This window comes from Helicoverpa armigera, chromosome 15 (genome assembly GCF_030705265.1).
Source record: "Helicoverpa armigera isolate CAAS_96S chromosome 15, ASM3070526v1, whole genome shotgun sequence".
In the NCBI taxonomy this organism is placed as follows: Eukaryota; Metazoa; Arthropoda; class Insecta; order Lepidoptera; family Noctuidae; genus Helicoverpa; species Helicoverpa armigera.
This window is the reverse complement of record NC_087134.1, coordinates 8231369-8244443: the sequence shown is the minus strand read 5'-3', so window position 1 is coordinate 8244443 and position 13075 is coordinate 8231369. Positions and strand designations below refer to the sequence as shown.

At 35.5% G+C, this 13075-nt stretch overlaps 2 protein-coding genes across 2 annotated transcripts; one reads left to right on the top strand and one right to left on the bottom strand.

The window, feature by feature from the left end:
- Positions 1–426: 426 nt before the first annotated feature.
- Positions 427–2679, top strand: LOC110370745 (cyclin-dependent kinases regulatory subunit). Its single transcript, XM_021326675.3, has 3 exons — positions 427–701; positions 1186–1313; positions 1605–2679. The coding sequence occupies exons 1-3, from the start codon at positions 643–645 to the stop codon at positions 1646–1648; spliced, it is 231 nt and encodes a 76-aa protein (XP_021182350.1). The 5' UTR covers positions 427–642; the 3' UTR covers positions 1649–2679.
- Positions 2680–2978: 299 nt separating this feature from the next.
- On the bottom strand, positions 2979–4138 carry LOC110370625 (STAGA complex 65 subunit gamma). The gene has a single exon (XM_021326519.3). The coding sequence runs from the start codon at positions 4037–4039 to the stop codon at positions 3056–3058; it is 984 nt and encodes a 327-aa protein (XP_021182194.3). The 5' UTR covers positions 4040–4138; the 3' UTR covers positions 2979–3055.
- Positions 4139–13075: the final 8937 nt, after the last annotated feature.

Sequence of the window (13075 nt, the reverse complement as noted above, 5' to 3'; positions counted from 1 at the left end):
AGTGACAAACATACACACATTTCCAATGTAAGGCCGTATACGGGAAGAAGCTAGAAACTTATAAGCGCTTATCGGCGCGGTTTTAACATGATTTTAAAGATTCCAAAATAACGAATTTTGAAAATAAACTATTCGTAGAAAACACTATTTCTGATTCATGTGAACAAGCCCTAAGGAGGATTCTAGACGTGCAATTAAATTGCACAATACAAAGTACTATACAAAATTGATTGTGTAGAGTTTAATATTGAAACTGCACTGATTTTAAACAAATAAAATAAAAACATAATAATTGTGCAATATATTTTTAGTTTAGATAGCATCATTCTTTTTGTAATAAAATTTAGGTGATTTGCTTTATCGAGAATATCTGCACTGATTAACGGTAAATTACGGTTTATTTAATTTACTCTTGGCAACACTGACTTTTTCAAATTTTGAAATCGTTAACGCTTCTCTGTCGTATTTGTAACCAGTGCAAGTTTTCTTTGTGATTTTCTAGAAAACCCTGCAAAGTTATTGGTTTGTGTACATCGCACTTGTATTATTGCTAATTGCAAATTCGAGAAAGTATTGGTTTTCTTCTCAAACGGGCGCATTGTTATTTTGTCGGCGTTTTGAAATATTGTGATTGTCATCACCATGTCGAGTAGGGATATTTATTACTCTGAGAAATACTACGATGAAGAGCACGAATACAGGTAAGGGTTCTATTGAATAATTTACTATCCACGTAAAACTAAGCTAGCTATGTATTGCATAAGTTAATTTTTCAGTCATTCATAACCTATCAAAAGTTTCAATTGAAAGTTTCAATGAGCTGGTTCCAGCCAGGGTTAACTTCGTTTTATTAGTTAAGTACACGCCGTTAGTGTTAGAAAACAACCCAAAACTCCAATATAAATGTATCTATACCACCACAACTGTACACATAACTTAAACCAAACTTCATTCCTATTCAAACATTCAAGACTAAAATGCTCTATGAAAAGTTCTAGAAACTCCGCCCCTAAGACGACCCACTGACCGAAAAATCGGTATTGGTGTCTGTTTTCTAAAGAGTTTAACACTATCATTTAAAATTTATGGTTTTATGGATTCTAGATATTTACATTCGACAGTAATATGATTTGTCTATGTTCCTTTTTATTTTGATGTTCTTACATTGACAATTATTACTTTCAGGCATGTGGTACTGCCGAAAGAGATGGTGAAGCTGGTTCCTAAGAACCACTTGATGTCAGAGCAAGAGTGGCGCGGCATCGGAGTGCAGCAGAGTCAGGGGTGGGTGCACTATATGACGCATCAACCTGGTGAGTACACACTCGTAGATTTACAAATGAGTTTGTTTAGTGGCTCGATTGTTTGTGGTATTAAGACGGAAGAACATTTGTTTGGGCCATGAACATCTTGTAGGTTTATCAGTTTTAGGGAAAATGCTGTTGATGATATATTCCATATTTATGATGTTTAGTTATGATTACAATGTTATGTATATTTTTTTCTTTTTTTATAATAATTTTGCTATATAAAGCAATATTTCTGTTCTGATAAGTTCTGTTTGTATGCTACTCTTTTACTAATAAAGTTTATTTGATTTCCAGAGCCCCACATCCTGTTATTTCGACGAAAGAAAGAAAAGAAGTGAACAAAAATAAAGCAAGTGATGCAAGATGTAAATGTATAGCTTTTAACTGATATTAGAATTAATACTAGCTTTAATTAATGCCCATAACTATCAATTGTGAATCTCCTGCTTTTCATACAAGCATTTTCTATGATCTGAAAAACAATATGAAATTACCACAGACTTCAAAGAGTTGATGTTTTCAACAACCAATAAAAAATATGTAGAAGTACAGACAGTCTTGAAATTTCTTTATCCAAACTTCAAAACATTTTGTACATAATAAATATTTCATATTGTTTTTGTGGTCTCTACATATCAAATCAGTTAATAATATGTTACTTGTTGTCTGGCACTAGCAACTAACACTGTATAGTATACCTACTATCAATATTATTTTATGGGCTTCACTGATCTTATTCCGTACTTATTAAGTTTTTGTGAAGAAGCATGGATCGAGAATGAAAATGTTTAACAAACTTTTTTTGAATAGAAGTCAATTTTGAACATGTAATTTTTCATGTGTTCATTGTATTCCTTAACACATTCCATAATTACAATCAAGTTCTAGATCAATGCTTGCTTTTGTTTTAATTAGTCATTAAATTTTAAGAATATCACTGACATGACATTGGAATAATAATTTTAACAGTTATGGATTTGGTACAATGCTTTTATCCTCTTGACATTTTAATATTATGCATTATCATGTAGGGTGTAAATAATGAAAAAGGGATGTGTCTCAATGAATAACATCTCAACCACCTATAGTTCTGTAATATTGCTTATTTTTCAATTCATAAATATTTTTAGGGTTTTTCACATAGTGCCTTAGTAATTAGAATATTGTGATAAATGTTTTGACTTGAGTATGTAAAATATAGCAATGAATCAGGTCTGTGGTGGACCAATTTGACTCTCATTTGTTTGTGTATAATCCAAGACAATCATATTGCAAGTTGTATATACAGTGGTGTAATTATCAGCGTTTTGGCAGCACTTTTTGTTATCTAACACAGTAATTGGAATAAATTATTTGGTGCTATGTTAAATAGGTGTTTTATTTGGAGATTTTTCGTATCTAGCCTACCCAGATTATTATTCTCAAGCACAAATCTTGATGACTTTAACTAAACCCTACCTAATTCGATCTTTATCAGTTCAAGTCTAAAAAACAAACAGGATGATAAAGTTGTAAGGTCATGGTCATGCTATGTGTCGGAAAGGAATTTGCAGAACCTCATGTTTTTCAACAAATGCAGCTATGAAGATGAATCAATAATGATTTCTATTCATTCTATTCTAGGAAAGTGTGTTTAGGGGGTAATTAATAAAATGAAAAACTTAATAGTTCTGAGTATTGGTATTTTACTAAAATATTACTGCTTCTAGAACCATACAAGAATAAAATCTACTGGGGAAAAATATTTATTTTCGTTTCTTCTTAGCACTAGGTGATAATGAGGGCAGCTTGGCTGTCGTCTCTGGTTGTGAGAACTCCATGGGTTCTATTTTAATATCATCTGGAGTCACGGCATCCAGGAGCTCTAAGCCTTGCAGCTGTTCTTGCTCCAAACTGTGAAGCATTTGGAACCCAGGCTCTAGTGAAGGTGTGAATGCTCCATCTAGTGCAGCGGGAAAGTGTAACTCTGGTACTTCCTCCAATTTCAACTGTGGTGCTATGTCCATATTAGCCAGTGCTTCACACTGCGTCCTCAGGTCATCACACTTCTTTTTAGTCATTGCATGGTACCTCACAACTCTGTTTTCATAAAAGTCATGCAGATTGCCAACATTGAGATCAGTAAATACTTTCGAAATTGCATCTGGGAATCCTGATTTTAGACCACTGGCTTCCTTATCGACTACTGTCCTGAGTAATTTACACATGTGGGTTAAATGTATGTCTAACGCGTCGGCCAGTGCGGTGAGAGCAACGTTTGTGGTTGTTGAGATTCCAACATGTCCCAGAGCTATGGCTGCACACTGACGCAGTGCTCTTTTGTGACTTTCTGGTGTAAACGGCAGAATCATAGGACCTTTGCCTACCGAGAAGTCACAATACTCTTTTTCGAGGAAGTTGATTGGTGGGTTCGTCTCGTGTTCAAGTTTCAAGCATGGTTCTGGCGGCTGCGCGGGTAAACTTACAGGACCCAATCGACCACCTTCAAACATGGCATTTTCAGCTTGATCTAATATTCCTGATAGTTGTCTTGCGTGAGCATGAAGCTGTATAGTATGCGTGATTAAATTCGGCTTCGGGAGTTCAATAGGCGATGATTTAACTGTGATAGATATTTCCGGAATGTTTTGCATACCCAACTCTATGATGGGGTTAAAATTTACGTTCTGTAGTAAAGTCTCGTCGGTCCTCTCGTCTTCCAATTCACCCCAGTGCTTTCTTGAATTCATTATTTTACCTTTTAACACAGAACAATAACAAAACAAACCACGAACAGCTTTGTGTATTTTCCCAGATTCATCTATCAAAAAATATTTATGTCAATGTCAGTAGTACACGTTCCGTTTTCCATATTACGTGTATTATGAATTTTTCTTCAGATAAAAATAACTTCTATAAAATTCTACAGCTAAAATTAAAAATTTAATGAATTAAAAATTTATATTTGTACTAACTGCTGGCACATATTTTAGATTTACTGATTTACATAATTTGATACACATATTTTTTGGTAAATGGAACGATTGACCAGTCCAGAAAGAAAAATAAATTCAGATTTGGAAAAAAGCGCGGGAACTCTGAAAGGTTTTTTTATTTTCTTATTTGATTTTTTAATTAATTTAGTATAATGTGATAAGTGTAAGTTTCTGTATATTTTTTAAGCTAGTTTTCGTGCTTAAACTTATTTGGTAGGTAAGTCTTTTCAAGTCTCTCGTATAACTTTTATGGTTTTATGATGGATCCTTGGGAAGAGCTACAGGAGGAACATGGCCGCTAGTTGTTGGGCATTGTATCACGGTATCAAATAACTACAACAGTGTACAGATACTCAATACTCAATTCTTTATTAGCTTTGTACTGATGGTTCAATTAGTACCTACTACATAATAACTAATTTAAAAAAATAATTAACTTATAAAACATTTCTATCTCAATGAAAAAGGTAAAGGGTATCTGACTATCTGCTACTCTCACTATGGTTACCTACTATATGCAGTGTGAAATGCAGGTTAACTACAAAGTTGTCCCCCGTTTTTAGGGTTCCGTAATAATATATCACGGTAGAGGCTAATATAGACTTCGATGTCCGCCAGTTTGTTCGACTGTCTGGCCTCTGGCTGTATCTCCTTAACTGTGATAGTAAGACTATTGAAATGTTCACAGTCTACAGATGATGTATTATTATTGCCGCTATAACAACAAATTTTGAAAACTAGAACATAATAAATATTTAAGGGGGCTCCCATAACCAAACGTCTTTTTTGTCCGATTCAAACTATCCTATGTCCTTTCTCAAGGTACCAAATTTTATTAAAATCAGATCTGTGGTTTAGACGTGAAAGCGTAACAGACAGACGGACAGAGTTACTGTCGCATATATAATATTAGTAGGGATGGTACGGAACTGTTCGTGCGGGAGTCTTAGGTACTTCCTCTTGCCGTTTTTTTAATTCTCGCCATAACGAATCGAAAGCGAATATTGAAAAATTGACACAAACAGGCTTAGATAAACATGGATTAAAAGAAGCCTGATATATGTATAAGATATTCTTATATTGCTAAGTTTAATCAAAATCTATTCAGTAGTGTTTGCGTGAAAGAGTAGGTACCTAAAAACACATAGGTGCATACATTCCTACAAACTTTCGTGTTTATAATATTAATGGCAAATCTAAATTACATGCTTGCAGTAAATTAATTCCTATCTCTTTCATCTACTAAAACTATTTCAAGTGATGAAACTAGCAGAGACTTACCGAAGCAAAAAATGCGGTTTCCCTGCATTAAAATGAATTAATCGAATCTGCATGCGGCGCACTGCACTAACAGGATCCGATGGTCAATCGTAGGTGCAAACTATCCAGGCGCGTAAAGGTCAGTTCAATTTTAGGTAAAATGCTGAGCTTCGGTAACTTAGTTAGTGCTAAATAATTTTACATAGGTATTTTAGATGTGATATTTTTGGTCTACCATTGATTCAATCATCGCAGGGTTTATCAAATCAAGCTCAAAACTATAGGTACCGTTTGTGTAGACATTTAACTAGAGGTAAAATCTTGATATACGACTATTTATTTGATAAATCAGTTAAAAAATAAAATGCAACTAGGTACAGTAGATAACAATGACTTAGGGTCCGTTCAGACAGACCGGCTCGGAGAGGAGAGCAAATTCTTAATGCGTTGAAAATCGAGTACTTACTTAGTATTTTTAGTAAGGCTTATTTTTTGCATGTGCACTGCTTTTGTCTTGCAGACGTTTGGCTCCGATTGCATGTTCTTTTAGCCGATCGGATCGATTTTAGTGATAGGATTCCGGTCTGTGTGAAAAGAAAGATGAGCGCCGATACCTAGATACTCTCCGAGCCGGTCTGTCTGAACGGACCGTTAATCGCTTAAAATATTATTTTAAGTAGTAGTTTATTTGTTTAATATGTTTTTGGGAAAAAGTATAATCAAGATTTTTTACCTTTAGTTAAGAGCAACACAAAGAGAACTTAGGTAAGTAACAGGTACTATAATTGCTAGGTTTGTACTTCTCTCTTTGCTGGTTCAGCTGCATCAGGTTAGACTGAAAGTCGACCACAACATAGTTGGGAAAAAGTAGATTAACCCGTTGTATGTCGGAGCGTAGATACACGCGAGACAATTGATTGCAGAAAGCGGTTAATAAAAAACAACATAGATGCCTATTCAGCTTAAACTTAGAATTTTGTATTTCACGCACGTGGCAAAAAACCGCTCGTGCGGAATTAACTAATGTTCTCTAAAAAAATGTCCGTATTTCAGGAAACAGGCGAATAGTTTCATGAATTAGATCCGACATTGAATATAATTAAAATAAGTCGGATGTACTAATTATGGCGGTTAAGGTCGCCTAATTAGCGTTAATTATTGTTAATAGACTCGCTGCAGTGTTGGATAAATATTATTTGGAGCGAGGTTGTTATGTAATACATAGGGATTATTCAATGTCTAAATGATAACTGGCAACTACAAATCCTGAATACCTTTGTAAAAATATACACATGAAACACTCGAGGACTTAAAAGTCCATTTTTTCAACTCAATTACGAAAACTGAAAAGTTTTTATGAATGACTCATGTACCTATCTGTATGATTCTCAGGAACTATTGCATAAAAAATCTATTGTAGATTTCCAAGTATTCATCGAGAAAACAGGCTACTTTTTATTTTAGGGGAGTAGTTCTCAAGGGACGTTGGTGAAACCGATGGGAAAAGCTAGTTCTTCCATATTTTGCCGACAATAGCATATATTCTCCTCAAAGCCCATGCCCTTGTATGCACTGGGTACTTGAGTATCAACCAGTGGCGGATTTACAAACTTGCCGCTAGTAGGCCATTCAATTTTTGCCGCCTCTAATGATTGTGAACTTAATGATATTTCTGTCAGTTACTAGATTATTTTTGCAAACCTCTATGTACCTACCGAAGAGTTTAATGTTAACAAGTTTATATGTCAGCGACTTTGAAGCGTAAAACCTCTGTAACTTTTAAATGGCTCAATCGATTTTCATCAAACATGTCTAAGAACACTCGCTCGTAAAACACCTGTAGTACAAAAAAAAACTTAATTGAAATCGGTTCATTTGTTCGGGTGCTATGATTCAGTGGCGGCGTAGCATCGGGTGGCACCCGGGGCGGGCTACCTATTGAGCACCCCCTCAAAAAAACGACAAATGTAAAAAACTCAATAATTTTGTACCAAAACCAGTAAAAAAAAAAACCGCCGTAAAGTGAAAAAGTCGCGAGCGAAGCGAGCGCGAATTTTTTTAGCTTTAGGACACAAAAATACCTACCCAAACAAGAGTGGAAAAAAACACTGCAAAGAGAAGAAGCCGCGAGCGTAGCGAGCGCGAAATTTTTGATGTTTGGGACGCAATAATACCTAAAGAAATCAGAAAATAGTCACTGTCAAGTGAAAGGCGCGAGCGCAGCGAGCGCGAAATTTTTTGAGTCTTGGAACACAAAAATACTCCAAAAGTCCTCCACCTCATAAACAGCTTCGAAATCGTCAGTGTAGAGCGTTTGTTGTTTTTGCTACTTCGGTGCTTTAACTTTTTGTTAGATTGAGGACTCAAAGAGCGCAGAACAAACCAGGAATGATGAAAAAACCGCGAGCGAAGCGAGCGGATTTTTTATTTTATTTTTATTGAAACGCTTTAGAATATTTTAAAATTTATGATCATGTAAGTACCTAATATATTACAGTTTATTAATTTTGCGTTTATAAATCGTTTATTTATATATGGATTGTGTACTCATATACTCAATTATAAAAAAAAACCTGTAAAAAAAATTGCTAAACTTGCCGCCCCTCTAAATCTGCCGCCCTAGGCACTGGCCTACTTGGCCTATTGGTAAATCCGCCACTGGTATCAACGATCATTACCCTCATGGGGAAGGGTGGTTTTCAAGTGGTATTTACGCATCACTTTTAACTGTAAGTAAGAGATTATGTAAGTATATACCTAGGTAATCGTAGAAAACTCGCTCTCGTGTTGTAATATTTTCTATTCAAAAAATCTTAATAAAATTTATTATAATTCGTATTGGTATTGTTCAATTTGATGCAGACTTTCTTTTGATAAAAATAAATCTTGCATTTTAGCAACTGCAAAAATAAATAAAATAAAAATAAAATTCATCAACTGTCTCCTACTGATAACTCCTGTGGGACGGCCTTAACGCCTACAAGGCATGGTTGCCTTTGAAAGAAGGCTTATGTTTCTCCTTTTAACTTGTACTAAAAATAAAATTCAAATTAATATCAAATTGGCTTCTGATCCGACTAAGCTAACATAATTAACAACCCACTACTACTTAAACTTCAAAAAATCAATATTTTCTATAATCGTCTTAAAAATATTATTTTGATAACCTTTGGTTGTTAGCAACCTACGGTGGTGGAGCGTAGCAGACTCGTAGCAACCGCCTACGCTACGTCATACACCTGCCTACGTCACCGATGCTTCGTAGCGCGTAGGCGTAGATCAAGTTAGCTTGTAAGTTTGGCTGTGGCTTCTGATTTTCAGAATTTTGAATTTTGAAGAAAATAGTAATTTAATGTACGCATGCATAGTTAAACTAGACTTAAGTACGGTTTAAATATTTCTGTGATTTATTAAAATTGCAGAGATGTTTCATTATTATACCTGTTCAGAACTTTTGGCGTGAAACTCGACAGAAAGACTGTGTTGGAGAACGGCCTACGGTTAACCCTGGTACTGCATTTAGTTTCCTCAGGTTTTAATAACAAAGTATAGTACCTATTGTTAAATTGTTAGTGTATACTAATATTAAATTTTTCTGTTTGTTTGTACCCTAAACGTTCCGACGTTCCGACTACTGAACCAATTTGAAAAATATTTCTTTGTTGGAAAGCTACATCATTCCAGAGTAATATAGGCTATATTTTATTGCAGTACGGGAAAAGTTGAAACCACGGGAAGCAGGTGCAACCACGGGTAAACAGCTAGTATCTACCTATATTGTATCATACATTATTGTTATCCGTAACAATCGCGTACCTACAATGCTTATCATTTTCAATTGTCACGTTACGCCACCGTAGGACGATCCCGACTGGGGCGATAGGGCGCTTTCCATTCAGGACATGGAAGTACAGATCAATCGTCACGTCCCCCCACTCCGATCCCTGGACTCGAGGATATCCACACGGCTCGTCAGTGTGGTCCCGACAGCCGCCCGCGACGCGCGTGCCGCTCAACGCCGCTCGCTCCAAAACGAAAGTGATGCCGTGTACAATTAAAACTAACTAGTGATTTGTGATAACTGTATTGTAATCAGCTGTTTTATTGTGAACGGTGAGTTCTGAAATTTTACTTTTTGCTACATAAGTTATTTTTTTGATTCGCGGAAAAGGACGCGGTTGTATCATAAAATGAAATTTGCGTTGTTTATCAATTAAAATGCGTGACTTTCTTTATATAAGCTACACTTACACAATTACTGTTCAATTGTATACCGACGAAATATACTTTGAAGTAGTAAACAATAAATAGTTAAAAGAAAAGAGAAGCAGAGAAGGCTTGTATTCTTTCTGCGTAATAACAAAATTGTTCAATAAATGCGTTCTGCGGTAAGTATAGGCGTTATTTTCATTTAATATTGGAATATTTATGTTTGATATCTTAACTAATGATAGCTTTTACGTAAAAACAACATTGGATATCCCGTTTCAGCTGCTGGGAGTAAGTTGCGCGGGAAAGTGGACAACTGTCGATTCTGTCTGCCATTGTTATTCTTCATAGCTTCTGTATAATGGTTCTATAAACTCCATGTATTTACCTTAACTGTTGGTAACAGGGAATACTATCATTAGATATTGTCGAATAAATATTTCAGTAATGTAACAATAATAGAATTAAATTCGTTCCAAATTTACTTAATTTACCATATATAATGTACCATACCATATAATGTATTTTACCTACTAATATAATTACATCAATATGCTGCTATCTACATTTATGACTAAATGGATGTACATGACTGTATGGTTTATTTATGGGTTATCAATTTCAGGTCATTTTCCTCTTTGCCCTAATACGCAAACTCAAAGATATGCTTTAAAAGATTTAAATGCCATTATTTAATATGCAATTAAATGCAAAATAATCTATACAACAGTATAGATTATTTTTCAATGGTTAAAATGTAGGTAGGTACTTTACCGAAACTTAATTATGTGATAATTTGGTTAAAGGACAACTTATCGAGAATGAAGCATTTTTTTGAAAACTACTTCTTACACCTTGCATCGTTTTGTAACAAAAATCTTAAATAATAGGATTTCAAATATACCTTCGATTTTCGAAAGTCATAATTTATGACAAACATCTGTTATCCTTTACTGCAGTTTAAGGAAAACAGCAGTTCCTGTTTGGGTAAAAAGGGATCTAGAATCTAGATAAGCCTTGTAACCCAAAGAAACTGCGCCTAAAATGATCTTCATTAAAATATTCAACGACAACTATTGCCCTTTTGGACACCATAACGTCAGGAGCAAAACTAATGACTAGCAAATATGTCTGCAGGAAGAGCTCAATGGTTCCGCGGAACTGGCTACTTCAGCGGCTTGTATAATACACATACTAGCTATATCAATAAATAAAGCGACTGGTTTCACTGCCGGATACAATGACAAATTCAATCCCCCCGGTCTATTTTTATCAATCGTCAGGCAGTTAGTTTGCGAGGGACCGCAGCACTACTTAAATATTTCATGTCCCCTTAGTTTGCGCAGAAAACTTCTGATAAATGTTATGCAACTACCAGATTCCTGTGGTTTCACACGCGTCCCGTGGGAACTGCTTCCTGAACTTGGATAAAAGTAACCTTTAATCTAATTGTCAAGTTTTATCAAAATCTGTTCTTTCATGTTTGTGTGCAGAAGTAACAAACACACGTACTCACAAACTGTGTTATAACTTTGTAATATTAGTTTCATTTATTTAACAGTGGTTTTCTTGTGAAACGGACAAAAATAAATTTCAGGTCGAAAGACCCTTTATAAGACAGTTGTATTGTCCCTCAAGCACCTCTTGTCAATACGCTGCGTTATTTCCAATTATAAGTCGTGATTGCCGGAGAGCACATCTTGAGCACAACAATGCTGACGATGCAGTGTTATTTTTATTTCCAAGTGTTGACAATCTGAGAAAGTCTAAAGTCGATATATTGTTAAATGTTATTTAGTCTTTTAGAGACAACTTGATCATAAGATAAATGATTGGAGTATTACGGATTTTTTTTTGGACCTGGATTTTAAAGTCTGAAGTCGTCAATCCGCCTTGAGCAAATGTAGTGATAATGCTTTTTCATCCTCTGTATGAGAAAGGTCTGTGCCTTGTATTTGGTCAATAAAAAGGCTGATGTTATAAATGTTTATCACCCTTGACGAAATCGTATTAAGATCCCCTGTATCGTGTCAATTGAATTAAAATAGGTTGCTCTCAAACTAAATGGAAGCTGACTGGATGTTGTGAAAGCCATCACAAATTACAGGCTGACTAGGATACGAGAGAAAGTCGATAATTGATTCCGACAATAATAAGGATTACGGTGGAATCCCGTTATTCGGAATCCCATAGGTCGGGCGTTGTAATTGGGTTTTGCCATACCTATGGAAATTCTCGGTATCAACTCGGATTTATGGTAATATGCTTGTCTCGTATTTTACGGGATTTGCATAGCTGGCGAAATATGGATATGTCATGTACCTACACACCTATGTAAAACTTTATAGCACAACTAATGACGATGCGGTAGTGTGGAATGTGTAATGAGTAGAGGAGACACTGAAATACAGCCTAAAAATCGTAAACCCTTCACTGCTTCCTGTGTTTTTGCTGGGAAGAAGTGGCGCAATAAACTCCCCAACAATACATGTCTGTACGAATCAGATATATGCCACATTAGATTATTGAATGGACTTAAAAGAAGTTGTAAGAAATTACAACAATAAGACATCTGCATTGATCAAAGTTTCTCCGACTCGTTTATCAGCCCTTATTTTGTTTCCGAACATTCTTTGACTGCAATACAGAAATTTCTTAGTTCTTGCTGGTATGGCATTGTTCGGACATTACTATAAATACTAACAAATAGTGTAACAACACTAGTACCTAAGCATCATATCTACGCTTTGACACCCGTTTCGCCTTGACAGTCAGCGGAAACGCTTGTTGGCGTAAATTGCATTCGCCATACTTCGTTACGTCGCCTGACGCTTGCGCCGGATTAAATGCAGAGCTTTTAGTCATGGTCGACGGCACTTTATGTCATTACTGTGCGAAAGATTTCAGTGAAAACGATAATGCTATTACGTCTCTGTTATATTGTAGTTTTATTCGATACTTGTTTGTTTGTGTAATAGAAATAATAACGAAAAGAATTTGACAACTGCACCAGTCTGTGGATCAAGATTGAGCTGCGCTTAGGTAAGTCATTGTTGATTAGTAGCCGAGTAATTATCTGCTGTTCATACCTTCCAACCTAAGATGGGTAGCGACTGTGGTGGTAGATATTAGCTATTGTATTAGCATACATTGAGAAGAACAACATTATTTGGTGCGTGTCACTGAAGATGATTCCACAGCAATCCTGCACCAAAATGTTCGACCAGTAATTAGATTTCTTCAATAAGTTAACGTTCCCGTAGTGATAGAAAATCACTTAGTAACCCTTCAGGGCACAATAAAACAAAGGACATTTAAACG